The sequence below is a fragment of the Idiotropiscis lumnitzeri genome, chromosome 21, assembly GCF_059441095.1.
Source record: "Idiotropiscis lumnitzeri isolate Australia: NSW breed Sydney's pygmy pipehorse chromosome 21, RoL_Ilum_1.0, whole genome shotgun sequence".
Classification (NCBI taxonomy): Eukaryota; Metazoa; Chordata; class Actinopteri; order Syngnathiformes; family Syngnathidae; genus Idiotropiscis; species Idiotropiscis lumnitzeri.
In genome coordinates this window covers 11826326-11852316 of record NC_142411.1, presented here as the reverse complement: position 1 = coordinate 11852316, position 25991 = coordinate 11826326, and the positions used below count along the sequence as shown (strand labels likewise).

General features: G+C 44.2%; 1 protein-coding gene across 4 annotated transcripts in view; it reads right to left on the bottom strand.

Annotated features, from left to right (window-relative positions):
* The window catches only part of epha7 (eph receptor A7), a 107774-nt gene that overhangs the window by 20870 nt on the left and 60913 nt on the right, over positions 1 to 25991 (bottom strand). For all 4 annotated transcript variants that reach the window (XM_088286818.1, XM_088286820.1, XM_088286819.1 and 1 more), the window contains exons 8-14: positions 24482 to 24590; positions 15485 to 15540; positions 4503 to 4628; positions 1446 to 1631; positions 1182 to 1243; positions 899 to 1108; positions 416 to 565 (exon numbers count right to left, since the gene is read on the bottom strand). In XM_088286818.1, the coding sequence (XP_088142944.1) occupies positions 416 to 565; positions 899 to 1108; positions 1182 to 1243; positions 1446 to 1631; positions 4503 to 4628; positions 15485 to 15540; positions 24482 to 24590 (899 nt within the window). The remainder of the gene's footprint in view (positions 1 to 415; positions 566 to 898; positions 1109 to 1181; positions 1244 to 1445; positions 1632 to 4502; positions 4629 to 15484; positions 15541 to 24481; positions 24591 to 25991) is intronic.

Sequence of the window (25991 nt, the reverse complement as noted above, 5' to 3'; positions counted from 1 at the left end):
GGCGCAACGAGACAGAGATGACCCCCCACGTCAGCATTGTCCCTGCGTTCGGCTGCTGCCGATGCCTTTGCCGCTTCACTTCCGTGAGTGCCAGCAAAGTCAAGCTTACCACCATAATGGTTATTCATACAATAAAAGTCTCACATCTGTCTTATTGTAAATTAATCCGAGGAAACAATTGGTGTGGCTGGTAATCAAAGAATAATATGCTTGAAATGAAAATGCGCATTGAGGGAATGTCATGCTAATTCTAACAGAATGTACTTTAATATATTTGAACATTCAATCTACAATCGTCAAGTGACTTATAATAAGACACTTCCGAGACCCAACTATTGGTTTGCAAGCAATTCAAAAGGACATTTTCCATAATATGCACAGGTTGAGCAGTTTTTATATTTAACTAGCTACTCACATCTTGATTAGACATGTCCCAGTATGGCCTTTCTCCATAGGACATGACCTCCCACATGACAATACCGTAACTCCACACATCACTTGCAGAGGTGAATTTACGGAACTGGATGGCCTCTGGAGCGGTCCACCGGATGGATATATTTCCAGCCTGTTCAGAAAAAATATCGGTGATTGACAATTTTCCAACATGTAAATGTACATGAATCAGTTCATCCATTTCCATCTCAGTCTATTTTGTGCATCCTCCTCTCTAACACCAACTGTCTTCCCTTAGTTCAGCTTAACGACCTTCTCCTAGTTCTTCCTCAATCTCTTTTGTCTGGCAGCTCCTCATCACTCTTCTACAATTATACTCACTATCTCTCCTCTGAACATGTCAAAACTATCTGCTCTGCATGTCTGCTCTCTCTAAAGTTGTATCGTAATCATCTAACCTTGGTTGACCATATATTGAGCTCATTTGTAATCACATCCAACTCACAGTTGTTGAGTAGACAGCTTCAGGATCATCATTTACCATCCTGGAGAGGCTGAAGTCAGACACTTTACATACAAGATTGCTGTTGACAAGGATGTTTCGTGCAGACAGATTTCGATGGACATATCCCATTTCGGCGAGATATCTCATCCCTGCTGCGATGCCCCGCAGCATCCCAACTAACTGAATGACTGTGAACTGGCCATCGTGTATCTGTGAGGAAAAAAACAAGAAGCTAAGCAATCATTATTGCTTCCTGGGTTTTCGAGATATTCCTGATACTCACTCGAAGGAAAGCATCTAATGAGCCGTTCTCCATGAACTCTGTGACAATCATCACAGGTTTTCCTGAAGAAAAAGAGCACCAATTACATCATGTACATTATAACATTAAAACCACAAAATGCTCTACAAAAAATGTTTACCATTTTTTTATTACGTGTTAAGTACACATTAATAGTCTAATTCTAATAGCGTTTACAGTCTTAGAAGGCAGCATTGCTAATGTAATAATATATAATGCCCAAACAAAAATTGTTCCACATATTACCTCTTGTCACTACGCCCTCAAGATGCACAACATTGGGATGGTCAAACTGTCCCAAAATGCTGGCCTCACACAGAAAGTTTTTTTTCTGCTTCTCTGTATAACCAACTTTTAAGGTTTTGATGGCGACTGCAGCGTCCCGCTTTCCAGGTACTTTTAGCCGTCCACTGCACACCTCCCCGAACTGCCCTGCATGGCATGGAATATTGGTTAAAGGTAAAGAAAAAGAGAAAGCACTTTCATTAATCATTTGGTCTTTCCATTTTCCAACTGAGAATAAGAACAACTATGTGAATCGTTATTTGATTTTTTTTTTTTAATTATCTAATACAAACAATGAAAAAAATGATTTAATTCTTAAATTTTTGGCGTCAGACAAAATACATTAATTTGACAAACACAGAATGACATTGATATTAATATCAATATCGTCGCGCCCCTTTTTTGTTCTTTTTATTTGGGTGGGCGGAATTTATTTATTTATTTATTCTGAGCGGGGAATTTATTTATTTCAATATTTTTCAATATTTTATATATTTTATATTAAATTCTCTTGAAAACTTTTTGGGGTGTCGTCTGTTTACCGTATTAAGATGGTGTTGGAAACACTGAACTCGGGGAAGCCTCTTGTTGGGGTGGTGTGCTCTATCTAATATTATTAGACATTACAAGACTTACGAATAAATACAAAAAAAAGTACATCCTCATAGAAGACATTTTTTTGATAATTATTGAAATTAATAGTTGTTTTTTTAAATTAATGAACACTGAAAAATCAAAACATTATACACACTGTCTCTTTAAGAGACATATTTTGTTCCTGTACATGAGACATAATTGTTCATGTTATGTGGCTGGTGGATCACTGCTATGGTCTTGACTGTAGCAGCGAACAAGCTAACATCTTTACTGATGCGCATTATCAGTCTTCAGTCACGTAAACCTGACACTTAAAAATAAAATTAAAAATTCATTTAAAAATATATATATCTTTTTTATTGCCAACTGATAATGGAAGGAACAAACTACATGGATTAAGTCACAATGGCAAAATTATTAGTGCAGTTTTCCCAAGAAAATTATGAAAGAACATTTGTGCCCAACTACCGTATGTGCTGAAAATTTAATTTAATGAAATAAAATTTCTTGAATTGAAATCTTGTCATGTGTTTTATTGAAGTTAGTGAGGCATGGGGTATTTTATCTCCACACTGTATAGTGTTGGCATGAACACTCAGTGTTAATTTAATCATTCTAGAGCAGAGGTATTCAATTAAAAGTCACAGAGGTCCACGACGAAAATTTCTTCCAATTAAAAGGTCCGAACCAAAGTCCAACTTCCCTTAAAGCCTAGCCTATGTTCACATTTTTATATAGTTTCAATATTTAGTCATTTTCAACAGAGTGCACTTATATACTAAATATTTAGCAATGTTCCCATTAAACACCTTTGCCAGTCAAACAAATATAAGGCGTTTATTTCACATTCAAGAAAATATGGCTCCAGGAATTTAAGGGTGCCACTTCCAGAAAAAAACAGTAAAATATCTCCTGCAGAAATATATAAAGTGCTAAGCATTGAGTTAACATCTTTTACCTTTTTTTTTTTTTTTTTTTTTTTAAATCAAAGAGTTATCAGCCTAAAAAAAAAACGGAAAGCCTAATTATCCAAGTAAACCAGGTCAACATGTTCAGTACACAATCAATAAAAATGGCTGTCCTCATGAAAAACTAATTCAAAATGAGCTTTGTCACCACTTTTTCTTTTGAATATTTTTTTAACTTTTCTTAATGAGAAAAATGAGTTTGTGACTGCCCTGCCAGTGACTTACATCTGGGTTGGAACGGAGTCAGGGCCATTGGGATTTGGTAGATTATTTCACACATCTGGGCTTTGTGTTTTCCTATAAATAATGTTTGTGCAACCACATTTAAGCACTCCTTCACAACTTCCCCATCACTTGAACGTTTTTTTATGTTTCCCCAAAACCCATGATACTTTTACTGAATATTTGTTGCATGCCGCTGGGATGTAAACGGAAATGTAAAAATCTGTTGTACTGCACTCGAAGTTCTGTTTTTGCATGCGCTCACCTCAAACGTCAGCGGATAACTGTGCACAAAAGGGCGGTGCTTTGTTTTGTAGTGGCGCTTCGCAATGTTGCGACGGTTTTGGAGCATATGATGCACACTGGTTTTGAATTGGCTGCAGCCAGAACGAAACTAAATTTCTCCGTCCATTCATTTAAAACAAGACGCATCGACCTCGCTAACTTTTAAGCAAGGCATACTGTCAGCAGCACTCTCTTCCGGTCTGCTGCGCAATTGGCAGTAGAACGTAAACAAAAGATTTGACTGGCTCAAATCAGTGACGCCTTTTCCGTATTTACTAGAATTGCAACGCCAACGTTTGCGAATGCGCCCTGAAAAAAAACGATCATAGATTGGCCATGGGTCCGGTCCGAATCATCCGGACCGCGGTCCGCCATTTGGTGATGCCTGTTCTAGAGTGTCATTGTTACTGCAACACTGCATTTAGTTGTTGTAACACACTATTGGGTGTTGCACAAATAACACTTTTGTAAATGTTACTTAAACCCCGGGGAGTATGGATGTATATATGTATATGATTTTACCAGTGTTAAAATTAACTCCACCATACTTTTTATTTGCAGTGTAAAAAAAACAACTGTTCCTAAGGTTTGTAGTAATTAGGGTGCTGTTTTCTCAAATGCATTTGTCTGCTTATAGAATATTAAAAATGATGGTCCTACACAGTTTTTTTGTATAAATTTTTTGTATTCAACATAATACACAAGCAACAAATTAACTCAAAATGTTATACAGTGTATATTTACAAGTCAATGGGGGCTGGGGAGACAGCTTTGTATAGACCAATCACGGCTGTCTTTGCATATAAGAATTTGTGAAGCCTAACAGTGTTGATATTGAAATTAATTTTAGCCTACTTGAAACATAATGCACAAAGTGAACATTTATGGCGATTGACTGTTGATATGAGGCTTGAACAAGGACTAAGCAGAAACCTGAGATACTCACCTGCTCCAATAACTTGTTCAAGTTGAATGTAGGATGCATCCAGCTCCTTGGCAAATTGATGAACATCTCTGTTTGAGTTCTCATTGGTTTCAGGGTCAATATATGTTTTGGTGCCTGGAAATTTAACTGAATAACAAGAAAATAGGATCATTATTTTTATCTAAAAAGTGAAATGCAAACCTTGAAGCAGTGCCAGCCAGGTATAATGATTGCGATATCTTGGGGGCTTCGTGGGTGATCGGGCACATTAATACCTGTGTTGCAACCCGTGCTCCACTGCAGCTACACAACTATTCAGCAAATATAGAATGACTTATATTATGGGGCCCTATATAATGCGTGCCAAAACAAGCACACAGGTCGCGCAAATGGCACAGGGCTTTAGTAAATTGCACTGATCACATGACTGACAAGCCCTGAGTGTGTTGCATCCACCCTCAGAAGAGACTCTCCCAAACCTCTTTAGCTTACTCATTTTTGCTCAGATCTGACTGGCTCAGGCTCAAGTAAATAGTAAACCTATTTGATTCAATAAAGCACATCCAGTCTTATTGTTAAGGCTGACTGAATTATGTTTTATGAAAAACTAGCAAATACTACAAGATTTGCTTATTTTATTCTCACAAATCGATACTTATAGTCCGTCCCATGAGTTGCTTGATTTTTTTTCACAGTGACTTGAGACGGAAGGTTACGACTTGAGAATCACTAGTGAGTTGTACGAAATGACTTACCACCTCTGATTATCAAATTATTTAGCAACTATTCCAATAATAAAGTAATCGTTTAGAGCCATTGTTCAACTTAAATTTTCAAAATCCTCTGGATTCAGCCTACTATCAGTACTTCCTTCAGGATTGCAGAATGATTCTCCATTGTGTTTAATCAAAATGGGAAATTTGTTTTTAGTTTGGAATGGAATAATCCATAGTGCTTATAAAAATATGTGATAGTGACAGCCCTGTAAGACACCAATAAACATTAAAGACAAGTTAAGGCAGTGCTTCTCAATTATTTTCTGTCACGCCCCCCCCCTAGAAGAAAACAATTTGCGCCCCCCATCACCAATTTTGTTTTACATTTTGTACGAATGTACAAGTTCATAGTATATTGATGTTAGATTACGTCAATAAAATGTCCCTTAGCAAAGCTAATTTGATAAGAAATATAATTTATATTTATTATTGAGAGGATCTCGAAACTCAGTACTCTGTGGTGCAAATATTGATGATATGACAAATATTTAGTAGACTGTAACGAATCGAGTTGTCTGTTCTCGTGTTGACATATGTGTTTCTCTGAGTTGTGTTGTGTCCGATTTCTGTGAATGCATCGTGCAACTCACTGGACGGGAGGTGGATGCGAGAGAGAGAGAGAGAGAGAGAGAAAGACAGAGAGACAGAGAGAGAGAGAGAGAGAGAGAAAGAGTGAGAGAGAGTGAGAGAGAGAGAGAGAGACAGAGAGAGAGAGAGAGATCCGTTGAAAATGACGGTGCGAGTTGTTGTTTGATTGGTTACGGCCAACAGAGCCGTTTTTCTGGAAGAATAAAAAGTTGATGTTGCGTTTGCAGCTTCGATATCCATATTTATTTCTTTGGTTACTGCACCAACATAACACTTCGATAGTTTCGGGATGTTTTCATCTCTTTTTTTCTTTCGTCACTCAACACTCGCGCCTTCACTCATCCAACTTTCATAAAAGGGCATTACCACCAACGAAAAGTGTCCGCACAACAACAAATTTACGACAGTTACAAAATATACTTAATTAGAATTAGAATTAGAAATCCCTTTATTGTCATTGTACTCAAGTGTGCAACGAGATTAGAGGGCTGCCCTCTCCAGTGCAATACAACAATAATACAGACAAATATATAAATTAGATAAATAAATAAGAGGGTGCAATGGAATTTAGTACTGAATAGGGTATATAAAAACACATCACAATGCTGTTCTGCAAGGTAAGGGTGTTCTCGTGTGTGTGTGAGAGTTCAGTGTGGAGATGGCTCTCGGAAAGAAACTGTTTCTCAGTCTATTGGTCCTCGATTTGATGCATCTGTAGCGCCTGCCAGAGGGCATCAGGTCGAACAGGTGTGAGTTTGGGTGGGTATTGTCTTTGACGATGTTGAGAGCCCTTCTGAGGCACCGGGCGGTGTAGATGTCCGACAGTGAGGGGAGAGGGCAGCCAATAATCCTTTGCGCTGTTTTGACTGTCCTCTGGAGCCTCACTCTGTCCGCCTCAGTGTAGCCGCTGTACCAGGTGGAGACACAGTACGTCAACAGGCTCTCGATGGACGAGTGGTAGAAGGCCAGCAGCAGCTTCCTGTCCAGGTTGAATTTCCTGAGGACTCTCAGGAAGTGCAGACGCTGGTGGACCTTCTTTACCACTGCTGTGGTGTTGTGAGTCCAAGACAGGTCGTCGGAGATCTGTACTCCCAGGAACTTGAACGTGTGGACCCTCTCCACACACACGCCCTCGATGCAGAGGGGGGGCGGCACCGTCTTGTTCCTCCTGAAGTCGACGACAATCTCCTTTGTTTTTGCAGTGTTAAGGTGCAGTCTGTTGTCCTTGCACCAAGCTGTCAGTCTCTTTACCTCCTCTCTGTAGGCTGTCTCGTCACCTTCCGAGATCAGACCGACCACTGTCGTGTCGTCAGCAAACTTGACGATGGTGTTGTTGCCGTGGGCCGGGCTGCAGTCGTAGGTGTAGAGGGCGTACAGGAGAGGGCTCAGCACGCATCCTTGAGAGGAACCGGTGCTCAGCATGCGGGTGGAGGACGTGTAGGGGCCGAGCAACACAGTCTGGGGTCTGTTGGTCAGAAAGTCCTTAATCCAGATGCGTGTGAGGGCTGGGAGGCCGAGAATTGTGTAGGTATAGGAGTGGTTCATGTGCTCTAATCTCCGTTTATTATGACTGGTTTGTGATGACGACAGAGCGGTGCGAAAAAAAAAAAGTGTGTTAGTATGTTGAACTGTTGCCGATTAAAAATAAACGGGCGGCGCTCCCAAGTTGGTCCTGAGTTCCTATTATTGTTGAAAAGATCTCATAAAGCCCCTACACTCGAACGTTACATAGGTGGCAGTGGTAACTGGAGTGTTTTTGCTTTGTATTTTGGATCTCTTGGAACAATTCGAACTTTTTCGGACGTGACGACGGAGATGTTCACCCGCGGGAAAATGGAGGATACGTCGGAAGTGGAAGACGAGGCTATCCATTACCCTTCTGTGTGGAACCGTTCTGTGAGTGACTTTAAAGTTAAAGTGGAGCTGCCGCCACCGTTTAGAGGTGATGGTCAGAAGCCGTTCGCTACATGGATTAAGCAGTTTGAAGCTGCAGTGCGCGCGCAGACAGCGGGGGTGCGCACCGCGGGCTACAGAGAGACTCTTGTCAATATTCTCCCCACCAGGCTGGATGGCGCAGCCTTCCTTCTGTGGGACAGTTTCCCTGCGGATGTGCAATGTGACTATAAGCGGATAAAAGAGAAGCTGCACGAAGCGTTTGGACAGAAGCAACTCCTGTTGTACTTTCAGACGTGCATCTCAGCACGCCCGCGCATGGTGGATGAAAGTTTGGAGGTGTATGCTACTGACATATGCAGACTTGTGGCTGAGGCGTTTCCAAGTTATGACAAGCATGCGATAGAGGGGGAGAAGTTTCGGCGTTTCCTGGCGGGCCTCGATCCTGCCCTACAAGTGTGTTGAGCAGGGGGCAACGGATATCGAGGAGGCGATGACTGTGGCTAACTGCTGTGAGCGTGCTAGGTATGCACTGAAGACCCGCCTACCCCTTCCCGCATCCTACAGGGGTGGCTACGCTCGGAACGTCGCAGGTCCCAGCTGGTGATGGTATGGCTGGCGCCTCGGAGGGTCTCAACTGTGTGGTAGAGAACCTCACAAGGAAGATGGACAACCTACAGACGGAGCTGAGGGAGCTGAGAACACGCCGGCAGGGAAGTGAGAATGGCCGAAGTGGCTCCCCTTTACGGCGAGAGCGTCTACAGGACCCGGAGTTGCGTGGAGGTCAGCGACGCACCTGCCGCTGTGATTGCGGGCAGCATGGCGGTAGGTCAACCAGCGGCAACGTCAGGAGAGACGAGTCTGTGAGGGGCCGTTCACCCCAACGTGGGCCGCAGGGAGGAGGCGTCAACAGAGAATGGTCTCAGAAAGAGCGAGGGGACTGGGACGCTAACACAGACTTCTCATCGCGCCAGCGGGACGACGGCGGATCACGGGGCCCATACACTACAGCGGACCGACAGTCAAGGCGCGGTATGAGGTTTCTATCACCTCATCGCCGATCACCGTCTCCATCCCCTTCGTAGCCAGGAGTCGGGAAACATCAAGTAACTGTCATCGAGACCCAGATGTCAGTTATGCTGACACAGGGTCAAAAGGACTGTGAGGGGGCAGGGGCTCCTGCCTCCCTGGAAGACTCATGCTACGTAGGTGAGTCTAAACCAACCGCCTATGTGAAAGGACTGGTGGCGGGTGTTGATGTAACTGTTCTAACATTTCGTTGATCTCGGAAGAGTTCAGAATATCTCTGCCAGTGCTTCGTCGACAATACACTGTTGCACGTGCAGTGGGGGGTCAATTGTTGGACACATTAGGTACAATGACTCTTCCTTTGCAGATGGGGGGCAGGGCCTGGCAGCCAATTGTTCATGTAGTACGGGGCACCACAAAGAAGGTTTTGTTGGGTTTTGATTTCATGTTACGAACTCGTGCTGTTATTGACGTTGGTCGTGGTCTGCTCCATATCAGTGATTTGGATGTTCCTCTTATGCGCGCCACGATTTCATACCTGAATGTTGTAATATTTCTGTGTCTTTTGATACAACTGTTCCACCCATTGCACGAACGGTGGCGCCAGTGGAGAATGGGTGCACGTTGGCGAGGGTGCCCACACAGGGAGCTGCTACACTACTGGATGTTTCGAACAGTATGTTGTCTGCTGAGCAGAAGAGGACGACCTCACAGGGGCCACCTGGTTCAGCACTCTTGATTTTTCAGACGGCTACTGGCAGGTGGAGGTCTCACCAGAGGACCGTGAGAAAACGGCGTTCCCCATGGGCCAGGGCCTCTACCAGTTCAAATCCATGCCCATGGGCCATACTAATGCGGCGGTGACTTTCCAGAGAGTCATGGAGATGGTGCTGAAAGGGCTCCTGTGGCATGTCTGCATGGTATATTTGGACAATGTTCTCCTTTACAGTAAGTTGTTCGTAGAACACCTCGTTGCACTGGGGGAGGTCTTCACCCGGATTGGCGTGGTGGTGCCCGCAAATGCCAGCTAGCCCGGGACCATGTGTTTTTTTTGGGCCATGTGATTTCCGCATAACACAGAAAAGGTGAGAGCATGGCCTGTCCCACGGTCAGCCACGGAGGTGCGGGCATTCCTGGGGCTCTGCTCATATTACAGGAGATTCGTAAAGGACTTTGCCAAGTCTGCCGCCCCCCTCACTGGCCTCACGGAAAAGGAGGTGCCATTTCATTGGACAGCGGACAGCCAAAGGGCATTTGAGTTTTTTCGGGATGCCCTCTGTTCTGAGCCCATTGTATGCCACCCGGACTTTGTCCAGCCATTCAGGTTGTACACAGACGCGTCCCTTGTTGCTGTAGGTGCCGTGTCAGCACAGGGAGCGGGCGGCGAGGAGAGAGTGGTTGCCTATGCTAGTCGGGCTCTCACGAAGGCAGAGCGTAAATGGTCTACATATGACCGGGAGTTGTGGGCGATAGTATGGGCCGTACGCAATTTTCTGCATTACCTGGGCCTTTTCCCATTCACTATTGTGACAGATCATCGGCCGCTGGTGGGGCTACGGCGATTGGCCATCGAGAACGACATCACCGGACGCCGTAGTCGTTGGGCGTTGGAGTTGGACCCTTACAACTGGGTAGTAGTGCACAAGAGTGGGGCCTCCCACACCAACGCAGACGCTTTATCTCGGCAACCAGACTCAGGGCCGGCGGTCTGTGATTCTCCGACGTGGACAGATGCAGGTACCCAGACGGAGGGAGTCAGTGGCCCAAGGGCCGTGTGTGCTGCTGGCATTCTTGGCAGTGCTCCTACTGCTCAGGCAGATTCGGGGACTCGGGTCTCCCTGCACAGTTAATGCTGTCCCAGCGTCCGGGCTCGACTTCAGATCCGCCGCTCCCTACAGACAGGGCCCTGATCTACACATTGTCGCATGATGGGTCTACAATCAGGGAGCTCCAGGAAAGAGACGAGGACCTTGGACGGGTTCTGTCCTGGCTGGAGGCGGGCGAAAGACCTTGTCAGAGGGAGATGCGGGATGCTAATTGGAGTCTGAGGATTCTGTGGTATGATTTCCACCGGCTGTCCCTGATGGATGGACTGGTCTGCAGAGTGGTTCGGCAGCCGCAGGGGGAACAGATTGCTCAGATTGTTGTCCCTGCTATTCTGGTCCCAGAGCGCCTCCGACATCTGCACGGGGGCCCTCTCACCGCTCATCTGGCCTATGAACGGGTCCTAGCACATGCCCGGAGTGTGTGTTTTTGGCCGGGCATGCAACGTGACATTCGTGCATGGTGCGACCAGTATTATGCATGCCAAAGGAGGAAGTCACCGGTGCCACACCGTGCCCCCATCAGGACGACTCAGACCGAGAGGCCCTTCCAGCGTGTGGCGGCTGACATAGTTGCCTGTCACATCAAGAGGTAACCGTTACGTACTGGTAGTCGAGGACAATTTTTCCAAGTTTGTCAATTTATATGCCATGCAGGATCAACGGGCCACTACTGTCTCTGAGCACCTCTTTAAGAGCTATATACTGGAACATGCAGTGATGGAAACCCTGCACACAGACATGGGCAGGCAATTTGAATCGGACATTGTGCAGGATCTATGGAAGTTGGTCATGAAGAAGACACACACCACGGTCGGACGGAATGGTCGAGAGGTTCAATCGCACTTTGATTGATCAAATGGCGAAGTCTCTACTATGCTGTGAGAGGGAATGGGATTCTTTCCTGTCCCAAATAGCGTTCGCGTACAATACCAGCGTGCATTCCAGTATGGGGTTCACACCGTACTTCCTCATACATGGCAGGGAGGCCGGAACCCCTCTGGACATGGTGTTGGGTCCTCCGGCGCTGAGTGAGTATAGCTCCAGGCCCCCAGAGGATTTTGCTAGCTCTCTGCTCAGAGGCTTGGACACGGCTTTCAATAAAACGCGGGAGAACAATCGTGTGGCGAGCAAGAGCCAGAAGTCCTATTATGACAGCAGAGTAAGACACGAGCCAATACGAGGTGGGGGACTTAGTGTGGCTGAGTGTTCCAGCAGAGAGCCGACGAAAACTGGCCCCCCACTGGAAAGGGCCCTACCAGGTCCGACGACGGATGGACAGGGATGACGAGGTGGGGGTTACCTATAAGCTTGGTAGCCCGTTCGAGGATGAGCCCCCGCTCCAGATTGTCCATTATGACAGGCTGCGACATTACACCCTGCCGGAGGTGTTTCCCTTTGACGGCCCTTCGAGGGCTCCCAGGCCCCTGTCCCAGCTTTCCACACGGCTGGGAGGTGCTTCTCCCACTGGATCGTGTGCCTCGGGGTTGGGATCGGAGGTGGACCCCTCTGTGCCACCTGGGGACATGCTAGAAAGGACTACAGTTGGGGTCACCCGTGTTGGGAGGCCGATATGTGCACCTGCACACCTTGCTGATTTTGTTGTGGACTAGACACAAAAAAAAAAATTGGGTTAAAATAAATAAATAAATATTGTGTTACATGGGTTGCACCCCGATGTTCTGGAGGAGGTGGTGTGAAATGGTTACAGTTCTTACAGTTTATAATGCACCTATGCTGTTTACTGCTGTTGCTGTTGTTTATTTATTTTATGTAATTTTTTTTTACATCTGCTCTTTGCCGTGTTTTGGTTTTCTTTCGCATACTTGCGGTTTCGTATTCTCACCCAGGTTGTGGAAATGGGGACATTTCTTTTGCAAGGGGGGTCGCATGTAGGCATAGGAGTAGTTCATGTGCTCTAATCTCCGTATGTTATGACTGGTTTGTGATGACATCAGAGCGGTGCGACAAAAGTTAGTGTGTTGTACTGTTGCCGATTAAAAATAAATGGGCGGCGCTCCCAAGTTGGTCCTGAGTTCCTATTATTGTTGACAAGATCTCATAAACCCCCTACACTCGGACGTAACAATTGCAATAAATGTGACATGACATTCAACAAAATACACATATAACAATATTGACATTTTGGCATATTATTAAACATATCACTCCTTAAAATAAACAATATAATGAGAGCATATAACTCAATAGTCAAGAACTGAATGGAATTCTGACGTGGTCTTTTGAAGACACTACAATACGTTTGAAGTCGAACCTCTTCGTCGTGGTGACGTCATCCGTTTCCGCGTTCCGGTCTGACAGCGTCTGCTAAATTGCTAACGTAGCCGTCGTCTTATTTTATGTTTCTATACGTAATGGAAGGAATACAACATTTCTGTTTATAGCTGCTGCCTCACCGCCCAAACGCGGTTCGAGTCAGACTTCTGTTAAAAATTGAGCGTAAATCGAAGCACTTATTACTCTGTAATTCATTTTAGCGATTAGCACGCTTAGTGCCCCTTTTTTCTCCGACTCGTATATAACGCTTTTTGTTAGCGGAGTCGTTTCTTTGTCATCGTGCAGCTTGTTGCTGCTGCTGTGCACGGACTTAGATATAGTACAGGGGTGTCAAACTCATTTTTGTGGACGGGCCACATCGTAGCTCTGGCTTCCCTCAGAGGGCCGTTATGAGTGTGACATGTGAACCCATCGAAATGTATGATCACCTCACGTTATCACATAAACACATCAAATTAATGGAAAGGCAGTTTTGAACTCAAAAGTCAGTAAGTAATTGTTTGTTCAACAATTTTTTAATTTATTTTAAAAGAGGAGGATTAGTAACAAATACATGTGCTCGAAACAGGAACGTGAAGCACGTGATTTGCACTTCGCGGGCCACATGAAATGAGGTTGCGGGCCACATCTGGCCCCCGGGCCTTGAGTTTGACACCTGTGATATAGTACAAATGAAGCTCATACTGCTGCAGCGCAAGATAGCTTGGCGGCTATTATTCAAGTAGCGGCGAAAGAAATTACCGTATTTTTACGGCCATACGACGCGCTGCCTCAAAGGGCGCAACACCAGTTGAGGGTGCTATTTCCATCTTTAATGCATATACTAGGCACGCCGCATTACAAGGCGCTAGCTCGGCTGCTCGCGCTAGCACGTCCGCGGTAGCTCGGCTGCTGGCGCTAGCACGTCCGCGCTAGCTCGGCTGCTCGCGCTAGCACGTTCGCGCTAGCTCGGCTGCTCGCGCTAGCACGTTCGCGCTAGCTCGGCTGCTCGCGCTAGCACGTTCGCGTTAGCACATTCGCGCTAGCTCGGCTGCTCGCGCTAGCACGTTCGCGCTAGCTTGGCTGCTCGCCGTGCTAGCTCGGCTGCTCGCGCTAGCCAGTTCACTAGGACTCAGCCTCATAAAGAATCACTGCCAGAGGCATCACCCCATTTCATTGACAGATGTCATGAAACTAATAGGAATCACTGTCAATAATAATGACTCTAACCAATAAAAGGTGTCTTGGCATTAGCCTACTACACAAGGTCAGGGGAGGGACTTCACTGGTCACCACACTCCTTAGAGTCACGGTTTCAAATCAAAACCAAAAAAAACTCAGCATACAAGCAAACAATGAAACAAAGAAATAAGATTAACACAAAACATGTATCTCTCATGCCATCAATATACCCAATAGAAATAAAAATAACAAAAAGATTATAGCAATGGCTTCTTGGGAGCCACTCAGCCTTACCCAATTACAGAAATGGCTTCTTGGGAGCCACTCAGACTCAGCCAATCATATGGCTGTTTAGAGAGATGTGCATGGCTGTTTAGAGAGATGTGCTGTTGTGCTTTGGGCTTTTTGTCTTTTGTCTAAACCTGGGACGTTTCTTGCTTGCAATAACATAAATGATAAGACAGACTACAACATTGTGGACAGCTGCCCTTTTGTCCAGCTTTCTCCTACACCATCACCCAAACACCATAGTCACATAATGTATAAGTCACGGTCAATTAGAAGCATAGAAGACTCAGACTTTGACCAGCAGGGTGTGCTAACATGCACTCCGAACAGCCCAATGAGTAAAAGGGTTGATGGTCGCGAGTGATGCTTAGTCCATATAATGGGCGTGCCGCTTTACAAGGCGCTTTGTTTGTTTTGGGCAAGATTAGGGACTTTAAAGAGCGCCCTATGGCCCGGAAAATACGGTACATCCGGGACAACGAGCGATAGGGCAACGCTTTTTTCTTAAATCACTACTGTGAGACCTACTGCGTGAACTAGGGGCACAAAGCGCAGCTACGACGATCTCAAATTTGCGTTGTCTGAGATTGCAATTTCATTTCCAAAACCATACATCATTTAGCTGTACTACAGCGGGGGGAAAAAAAGCATGTTTCCCAGGGTAACACGCTCCCCCCTCAGCATCGCACCGCGCCCGCCCCACTATTTGAGAACCACCAAGTTAAGGCTTCATTGTCTTCCTTTTACAATGCTTTCATGTTTTCAATGCTTTCATAAAAAATAGCCTCACTTTTACAATACTTTTCAAACAGAGTGTATTTAGCACTAACAGATCAGGACCTGCAACACAGTAAGTCCTTTCTTATTCAACTCAGCAGTTTGCCACCTGAGTGTATCATCCCTGTTTCAATTTGGGAAGTCTGTCTGTCTGAAGTGTTGTCTCCGGGGGCATCATTAGGGGGTGTTGAATTAGTGTTGAAAAAACTCTTACTGATAGAATTCTCCCGGAAGCAGCATGTACAACAAAACAACCTGTGTTACTCTTTAAACTCTCTGGCTTTTAATTAATTGTTACTTCCTCATGTGTTGTACTACCCTCCCAGGCACACAATCAATTTTTATGAACAAGTACTGTATATCCACTTACACTGAAAGTGAAGTTCCTCGTCTCCCTCTTGATCCGCTTTTCTGTACCCGCAGTGCCTGCAGCGGCAAAAGAAGAGCGGAGCACAATCAGATTATGGCGTAGAATAAACACATTTAATTGCATAAATGTCAATGCAGAAACCAATCATTCATGATAAATACAGTAGACCCGTAGACTTTAAATTCCAAGATGAAAAAAAACAGGATCTAATCATGTCGAATGCAACATAAAAACAAAAATCATTTAGAAACGCTGGTCGAACTCCAATTTGAAAAGAAAAAATCAAAACAAACTGTCAACACTGCCATTGTAAATCCTTTATTAAATGTATTAACGTTCCAATGTGAACGGAAAGTAAAAAAAGTTATCCTTTCTTTGGGCCTCTTTTCGAAAAGGTTTGCATGTGGAAAAAGTGGCACAAATTGGTAACACAATAAAACTATATGGAAGCTGATCTTTTAACTTGGAGCACCCAGAACTGCATGTGCAAGATTGCCACCCAAATCATTTTGCATGTTTTGAGCAGATTGTACAAAATATTGGCAGGGAATAGATTCAGATAGATTAATGTAGAAGGCATAATGTGCTTTACCAAATCTGAAATTTTGCATGGCTGATTTTGTGTCTTTAAAGACCACGTCTGAAGGGCTGTGCAAAGCTGTGGTTAACCATGACTGCGGTTATTGTGGCTTGCAGCACACATAGAAAGATGAAGCGTTGGGGAGAGATGATTTTTTCCACTCATGTAAACATTTTTGATTGCCATCAACAAAAATTATCTAGACATTCTGTATATTCAGGAATTCATTTTTGGAACTTCTCAATGATCTAAGGGCCGAGTTGGAGCCAGTCACAGGACAGAGAGTTGCCATATTATCTGGGACAAAACTTAATACACTGTGCATTTCCTTCCATGTGGGTCATTTTGGTGCACAGTGTACAAGGGCAGTTTTTAAGTGTGCTGTCCCACATTTTAAACGCAATGCTAAGCAGGTGGGCCTGATACATCCAATCGCTATGCACTCGGATGAGATTCTATTTAAAACATCACTTTTATGCGAATGTTGTCATCCCCAAATGGTTGGAACCATAGATTTATTTTCCGGAATGCTGAAAATGTTGGTTTACGCATTCCTGTTCCATCAAATAAAACTTCATTTTGCGTTTCAACGCTCTCCCAAATTTTGTATTGTGTAAACAAATGATCCCAACATTTTTGTCTTGAGTTCCCCCAAACCTTTTTTGTCATGGCATGAGTACACCCACACTCATACGTGACGAAGATTCTCCAAAGGTAGAATGTAACAGCTAATTATCAACCAAGTCTTTTTTATTTCATCTTATTAATTTGAACATTTAACTCTCAGGAATTGTCTTCTTTTTAATGGCGGAGGCTAGGAAAAAAATGAATTTGCTTATATTCACTTACTTGAAAGGTTCGCTCTTTTAAGAAACAAGTATAATGCAGACTAGTGGTGCACATTACAGAAGTGCATTCAATATAAGAATTTGCCCGAAGGTAGACTATTGAATTCTACAGTCCAATCACGGTAATTGATTATGTCTTTGTATCATCTTCCGTGCACACTGCTCAGCATTATTATGGGTGGGCACAGTCTCCCTAGGGTCCGCCCTTGGTGACGGGTCTGTATAAACATGCACGCACACACATTTGTGCGCTTTGGAAGGGAAAGCAAAAATCTTTTCATCAAGTTTGACACTGTTCACATTTGATTCATAACTTCATCCCACTTAAAAGAGCATAAGGTGGAAAATTGCGGTTCGGAGGATGAATAAATAAATTGAGTCATAACAGGAGGCACTGAACTGCTTCTCCTCACTAGGGTCGCGGCGGTGCTGGAGCCTATCCCAGCTACCTTCGGACAGTAGGCGGGGGACACCCTGAACTGGTTTCCAGCCAATTGCAGGGCACACAGAGACGAACAACCATCCGTGCTCACACTCATACCTAGGGGCAATTTAGAGTGTTCAATCGGCCTGCCATGCATGTTTTTGGAATGTGGGAGGAAACCGGAGTACCCAGAGGAAACCCACGCAGGCACGGGGTGAACATGCGAACTCCACACAGGATGGCTGGAGCCGGGATCGAACCCACGCCCGATGCTGTCTCTCACTGTGAGGCCATCGTGCTATATATATATATATATATATATATATATATATTTATATACACACATACATTTTTACAGCAGACCAATTCAATGGGAGGTACAAATGCAGTTTTTGAACGTAATGATGAAGCAAGGATTTTCAGTCTCATTTCATGGAGACGTCACGTCATAAAGAATTAGTGGTTGAATTATTACTATAACCATAAATGTCTAGTTCATGTTTCCATAGGAATTAAACTAAAGTAAAAAATAAAGTCATTACTTTAACTCAAAACAACTCCCAGCTGCCAGCATTCTCCCTCCCCCCACGCGGAGCACATTTTGGGCTCCGGAGGATGTCAATGAGGGACACATGCGACCTTGGCCATTTGGCTGCAGTTACATTTAAAAAAATCCTATACATATCCGATCTAGGACCACATATGATAGTGGCCCAAGTCGGATTTGAAAAAAAAAATGGAATTGAGACGTTCAGACTGTCATAAAATAATAAAATAAAATCGAAAAAACAGACACAGGTCCTATATGGGTGAACAAATTTGATCTGGATCGCATTTGCCTGCAGTGTGAACTTGAAATATCAGACGAGGCACGGCTATCGTGAGGTTGAACTGTAATGCCAAGTGCAAAGGCCTAGAGTTGACATCTTGTTAAGGATGTGCTCTCAAATGTGTTCTTACTTTGTTGCATGTATCTGTTACGTAATGTTTCTTTGATTCTTTGTCACTTTATATTAAAGTCTTCACACTTCTTCCACACCGTCAGACAAGACAGGTTGTGGTGTAGTTATTCCTCAGTGAATACAGCAATTCTGGTTTGTTGATCCTGAGAATAGTCGGACACGATACTACTGCTGCGTAGTACCACTCTGCCAACAGGTTATGGGCCCAGGATTCGACTGAAGCCAGGACAAAATGAGGAATACTTGGACTGTCCAACCAGAAATAAGCCGCAACGTACTGCGAGTCTGGTGAGCATAACTGGGAGTAATCCAATGGCTAACGCAATGAATCGGCGATCGACTGAAATGAGTAGCCGCTGGAGTAGCAGTGTTGTTTTTGGCAGGCATTTTAGATTTAGTATTAGTCCTAGTCAGTTGGACGAAAATGCTTATTAGTTTTAGTCAGATTTAGTCATTCCTATTCGTGATAGTTTTAGTCTAGTTTTAGTCGACGAAAACTCTAAAAGGTTTTAGTTGACGGGTTTTAGTCGGTTTTAGTTGACGGAAACGCAAAAAAAAAGTTTTGGTCTAGTTTTTCTAAATTATTAGAACGAAACTCAAAAAGTTTTTAGTCTGTTCTAGTTAAAAACAGGCATACAATGTTTCCACCCAATAGCAAAGACTTTCTGATGGACTTTTAAGGATTATGCATTACAAACATAACATAACAGTGGAATCAATGCTTATTGCGCCAAAATGAGCCGAGAACGAAAATCGTTTAATTTGGCAACACTTGTGGCTTTATTTCACTTAAAGCAACATAAAATGAAAACTTTTTAACAACATGGACTTGTAGTAGACTTGTTCTATAGTACAGTAGCACAAGTACAAACTCTATCAAACATAGGTCTTGTTTACTTGCACCAGCTTGCGGTTATCAGAGCGAAGTAGCCTTGCGAGTGTCACTGTCGCCATGGTCTGTCAAAGGAATGCGTGTCAGTGTGTGTGAGCCGAGACGAATGATAGCAGACGTGTTCATGCGACACCAGTATGTGTGACGGTGCGTGCGCGGTGCATGTGCCCTGTGTGCTGTCACGGTGGCAGGCGTGCCCAAACGAAAGATAGGTTGCACTTCATTGCAATGTTTTGAAAGATAGATTCCATGTACAGTAGGAAGGGATGTCATATATTTCGAGCGTCTGACGAATCACGCGCTAATAATTTCGTCCTGTCTCGTCCCGTCAACGGAAATTTCATGTACGTCACGTCATGTTTTCGTCATCAAATAACCTCGTTTAACTTGTCATTGTCTCGTTATTGTCATGAAAAAAAAGGGGCGTTCACGAAATATTTTCGTCATCGTTGACGAAAACAACACTGTGGAGTAGACTCCTTTTTGACGGGGATGAGAAAAACTACGAACTGTGGGGATAGAGTTTTTGGGTCACTTAAACTACAAGAGCTCAAAGACGCGATAGTGTACAATCCTGCTGAAAATGAAACAGATGAGGATGATAAAACAGCCATCATTGAAAAGAAAAATACCAAAGCAAATGCAGAGCTTATACAATTTTTGGATGACAAAAGTTTATCCCTGGTGATGTAAGAGGCAGCAGATGATGGACGAAAGGCATTGCAAATATTGAGAAAGCATTATGCAGGCGCTGGCAAGCCGCGCATTGTTAGCCTCTACAAGGTGTTGATATTGCTCCAGAAGTCTAACAGTGAGAGCGTCACTGAGTATATTATACGGTCAGAGACCGCCATCACAGAACTTTGAAAAGTCGGCGAGATATTGAATGACGGATTGCTCATTGCAATGGTATTGAATGGGCTGCCTGAATCTTTTAAGGCTGAGACAGGCATTATGCGCTTCATCTTTTCCGTAGGACATCTTCTCTGTGCAGGCAGCTACATCCAGTGGTGCGATGGTCATCTTCGAGAAACGACATGGTGTTCTACGACCAAGGATGGGACACAATTCCACATTCACAAACACAACAGGACGTATTATTTACACACTGTGAATGGAGACAATGAGACATGCAGACATGGTATGAGATCATAGGTCACTGCAATTATGATGATATTCAAAGGTTACAGGAGGAAAAACAGAACAAAAAGAAATGGCACCTGAAATGAGCACCCAAACAGACTGGTGAAACTCAACAAAGACGATATCCTTCCAGAGAGAGAAAAGAAACCAAAATATTGGAATGAATATGTAAATGGCGAAGAATGCTCTCACACCAGTCATCATGAAGTGCTTCGAGAGGCTGGTTCTCCAGCACATCAGGGAATGCCTTCCTCCCACTTTGGACCCCTACCAGTTTGCATACCGGGCTAACAGATCCACTGAGGACGCCATCGACACTGCTCTGCATGTTGTGCTGGGCCACCTGGAACAACAGCAGAGCTATGCAAGGATGCTCTTTGTGGAATACAGCTCGGCATTCAACACGATCATCCCAGACATCCTCGTCGCCAAACTGGACATTCTCGGCCTCCCTGCCCTCACACGCATCTGGATCAAGGACTTTCTGACCAACAGACCCCAGACTGTGTTGCTCGGCCCCTACACGTCCTCCACCCGCATGCTGAGCACCGGTTCCCCTCAAGGATGCGTGCTGAGCCCTCTCCTGTACGCCCTCTACACCTACGACTGCAGCCCGGCCCACGGCAACAACACCATCGTCAAGTTTGCTGACGACACGACAGTGGTCGGTCTGATCTCGGAAGGTGACGAGACAGCCTACAGAGAGGAGGTAAAGAGACTGACAGCTTGGTGCAAGGACAACAGACTGCACCTTAACACTGCAAAAACAAAGGAGATTGTCGTCGACTTCAGGAGGAACAAGACGGTGCCGCCCCCCCTCTGCATCGAAGGCGTGAGTGTGGAGAGGGTCCACACGTTCAAGTTCCTGGGAGTACAGATCTCCAACGACCTTTCTTGGACTCACAACACCACAGCAGTGGTAAAGAAGGTCCACCAGCGTCTGCACTTCCTGAGAGTCCTCAGGAAATTCAACCTGGACAGGAAGCTGCTGCTAGCCTTCTACCACTCGTCCATCGAGAGCCTGTTGACGTACTGTGTCTCCACCTAGTACAGCGGCTGCACTGAGGCAGACAGAGTGAGGCTCCAGAGGACAGTCAAAACAGCGCAAAGGATTATTGGCTGCCCTCTCCCCTCACTGTCGGACATCTACACCGCCCGGTGCCTCAGAAGGGCTCTCAACATCGTCAAAGACAATACCCACCCAAACTCACACCTGTTCGACCTGTTGCCCTCTGGCAGGCGCTACAGATGCATCAAATCGAGGACCAATAGACTGAGAAACAGTTTCTTTCCGAGAGCCATCTCCATTCTGAACTCTCACACACACACGAACACCCCTACCTTGCAGAACAGCATCGTGATGTGTTTTTATATACCCTATTCAGTACTAAATTCCATTGCACTCTCTTATTTATTTATCTAATTTATATATTTGTCTGTATTATTGTTGTATTGCACTGCAGAGGGGAGCCCTCTAATCTCGTTGCACACTTGAGTACAATGACAATAAAGAGATTTCTAATTCTAATTCGACGATGATATTTTCACTAATGTTGATGACTGTCACCGGTTAATGTGTGATACCTGCAACATACAGCGAAGCCATAACCTCATCCAACACAAAGCAATGGAGTGACGCAATGGACGATGAGATACAGTCGCAAAAAGCAAACACATTTACCCTGACTAACTTGCCTAGGGGTAATTACAAAGCACGAAGGGATATAGTCAAAGATGGGTGTATATTATGAGACATTTTCACCCACCGCAAACATAACTAGCATTTGACTGCAAATGCAAAAAAAGTACAAGATAACCTGATTTTACGTCAGATGGATGTCAAAACAGCATACTTGAACCCAATTGACGAAGGCTATGAGGTCAAATCAAGCACTGGAGACAAATTGGTGTGTAAGTTACAAAAGTCACTTTACGGACTAAAACAATTTGGCAGAAATTGGAGCAAAATGCTACATGAATATTTGGACAAAAATTTGTGCAAAACCCAGCTGACCATTGTGTTTATACAAAAGTGAGCAATGATGACAAAGTGATCATAATAATATGGGTTGATGACTTGATCATTGCTGCAAGCAATGAAAAAGTATTTATGAATGTGAAAGAAATGATGACAGCAAAATTCAAGATGAAAGACTTAGGTAAACTCAAACACTACCTAGGTGTTGATTTTGAACATCACAAGTGTATAAAAATGACAGAGAAAATATGCTGAAAAACTACTCGAAAGGTTCAACATGTACTACTGTAAACCAAGAATGATACCATGTGAACAGAAACTTGACTATACTGAGAACACAGAAGAGATGTGTAATGTCAAGAAGTACAGAGAGGCTGTGGGTATCTTAATTTATTTAACTACGTGCACAAGACCTGATTTGAGTTTTGTTGTAAGTTATCCCAATATTCTACGCCAACAGAAGAATAATGGTCGACAGTAAAATACGTCTTAAGGTACTAAAAGGGTACAACTGGCAAGGAACTTGGCTTCACTAAATGTGATGACAAACTTGGATTACAAGCATACAGTGACGCTGATTGGACAGCTGACACAATGACAGACGAAGCACAACAGGTTACTGTATTAGCTTAAACAAGAACGGTCCTGTTGTTTCATGGAAGACCAAGAAACAACCTACCGTTGCATTATACACATGTGAGGCAGAGTATATACTATGTGTATATATACAGTGCAAGAGTGTTTGTACATAGTACAGTTGTTGGGCCAATATCAATATGAGCGACCAATTATCTTTGAGGACAATCAAGGCACCACAGCACTGGCAAAAAAAAACGTGAAAAAGCAATGGTGCAAATATGTTGAATAAAGTATCACTACGTGAAAAGGCAATGGTGCAAATATGTTGAATAAAGTATCACTATCAGGTCAGGGCGGCACGGTGGCCGACTGGTTAGCACGATGGCCTCACAGTGAGAGACAGCATTGGTCATGGGTTCAATCCCGGCCATCCTGTGTGGAGTTTGCATGTTCACCCCGTGCCTGCGTGGGTTTCCTCCGGGTACTCCGGTTTCCTCCCACATTCCAAAAACATGCATGGTAGGTTGATTGGACACTCTAAATTGCCCCTAGGTATGAGTGTGAGCGCGGATGGTTGTTTGTCTCTGTGTGCCCTGCAATTGGCTGGCATCCAGTTCAGGGTGTCCCATGCATACTGCCCGAAGATAGCTGGGATAGGCTCCAGCGCCCCCGCGACCCTGGTGAAGAAAAAGCGATATAGAAACAACAAACAGGGATCCGCGTCAACCACAAGTTGGATGTGGATGCAAAATGCCCAACATGTCTAAGCTCCTGTCCCAGGTTTGTCCATATTGGGAAGTACGGTTTGCGAAAAATATTTGCGTACCTCTTCCCGGGTACTTTCATGAAGCATTTAAATCCCGTGCGCTCCGGTATGGGCTCTTGTCACTTGTCGAACCTTGCTTCTCATTTTGAGCTCTTAGCTCAAGTTCCAAGTCAACAGCATGGTTGTGTTGTAGGTGGTGAAAAAGAAAAGGTTGGACGCAATATTTTGGGTGCTTACAACGTACTTTGTAGTTCGTGTTCTTTTGCTCAAACGTCGTCTTTATGGAACCCAAAATTTTTCCAAACAACAGATTTCTTTTTGGGTGCTTTTCAGCCGCTTCTTGATTTGAAGCGCCAGCCACGACCGCGTCGTCAGTTTTCTTTCTTGTTCAGAAGGGTTGTGACTACACCGCAGACAGAAGACTTCTTTTTTTTAAACACCAAATTTACCAACATGGGCAAAATGATGTCAGTTATTGTAATACATTTCGGTAATGGTACATTTTCGGTTTATCGTCCAGCCCTAAAACAGATTAACAAACTGAAATGTTTACAAAAACGTGTTTCTGATTTGCCGCATCATGCGATCGTCGTCAAAAACCGGCTTACCTAAGAAATGACCTTGGAAAAAAAATTCATGTCATGCAACACAGATAATTATGATGCACCTCAGGAAACAAAAAGGTCACAGTCCATTAGCACAACATGCCGTGACAGGATGGGTGTGCGTGTATGCGAGTGATGACAAGGCTTGTGAATGACAGAAAAGCTAATTGGCAATCAGATTCACAAAAGTGGCGAGGCAATGGGGCCTGAGAGAGCGTACCTTCTCCCGATGATAAAGCCAAACACCATGAACACCAGGATTATGGTTCCTGCCACTGCTACCACTGCTATGATGATAACAGGGTTCTGCTCGCTGGAGACAATTGCAGCTGATGAGAGGGACACGCACACAAAAAAAACACAGACAAACATGCAGAAAAATAGAAATGCTCAGAGTTAACTTTAAAAGTCAAAGCATGATTTTCTACAGTGAACAGCCTTGGTATTGATATGTCATCCTAACACCATCCATGCACCTCCAAAACCTGCCCACACAAACGCAGCCCTCCCGCCACCGCGCACGCCTGGAGAATTGCATTTTTCATTTGTTTTACATGAGTCTACTTTTTTTTAAAAGCAATGCCCTTCATTTCAAGGATGGGTTAATTCCCATCCACAGCTGTCAAAAGTTTTAGCCAGGCTTGAGCCAGGGCTGGTCTCGTTGACAAATTGTTGATTTCACAAAAGTATGCCTTACCGTATTACTGGTGCGATTAATCTTGTAAAAAAAAAAAAAATCACTTCCACTGATGTATGTTTTTTTAGCCCCCTCTATTCACAATATATTTTTGTGTGTGATTATCTTCGATCCTGGTTACTTTTTGGGTTTGTACACACAGCTTCTAAATGAATAAAATTGTGTGTCGTTAATCTAGTAAACAGTTATTTTTTTTTTACTGTCGGTCAGAGTTGGGCACTTGACCCTTTTTTGCCGGCCCACCCGCCCCGCTATTTCTGTACCGTTCCGGCCTCGACCCTCCGACCATAAAAATTGTCGGCCCCCGACTCCATTCAGGACCACAACCCCTCCCTAAAAAAGCGTCAGTGCATAATGCTGCCGTGGTAGAGATGCTCACAGCAGAGGTTTATTTAAACTAATAAGTAGTTGGCTAATTTACTATTAAAATCTGCGTATCTTATGATCTTATTAGGGTCTTATTTGTCTACTTCTTCTTACTCGTCACCTTATTTGTCTCATTCTACTTCATTCTTCTTCTCCATGAACATGCCCAATGCAAGTAAGTACGCCTAATTGGTGTTATAGGGATTGTGGTTTTGCCCCCCTGTAACGGTCAGAATGTCAGAATAAGGAAATACAAGCACGCTTGAACGCACACTACTGTCTCATGTCTCTTCATACACAAACAGTTGGTAGTGGCACTTCGGACGCGTTCTGAGGCAATTTTTGTCCTTTGCCCATTTCGCGAGTAGGTTCATCACACGCACAAGGGCCGACTCATGGGCCGGACTAAAATCAACCTCAGGCATTTGTTAATCTAACCCTTTTTTTAAATCTGTCACTAAAAAAAAATAATAAATGCGCGTCCGGCCAGACCGGTTCCGCCCCTAGGTCTAATTGCCCAGCTCAGCTGTCAGTCCTAAAATAGCGGTGATGGATTGAAATTTAGCGATGCCGAAAGCGTGGCTAAAATGACGATGATCAATGACAGATTGGCGGACCAGTGAAATTTTCTGACAGTCCTAAAATAGCAATGATAAACGCTAATTTA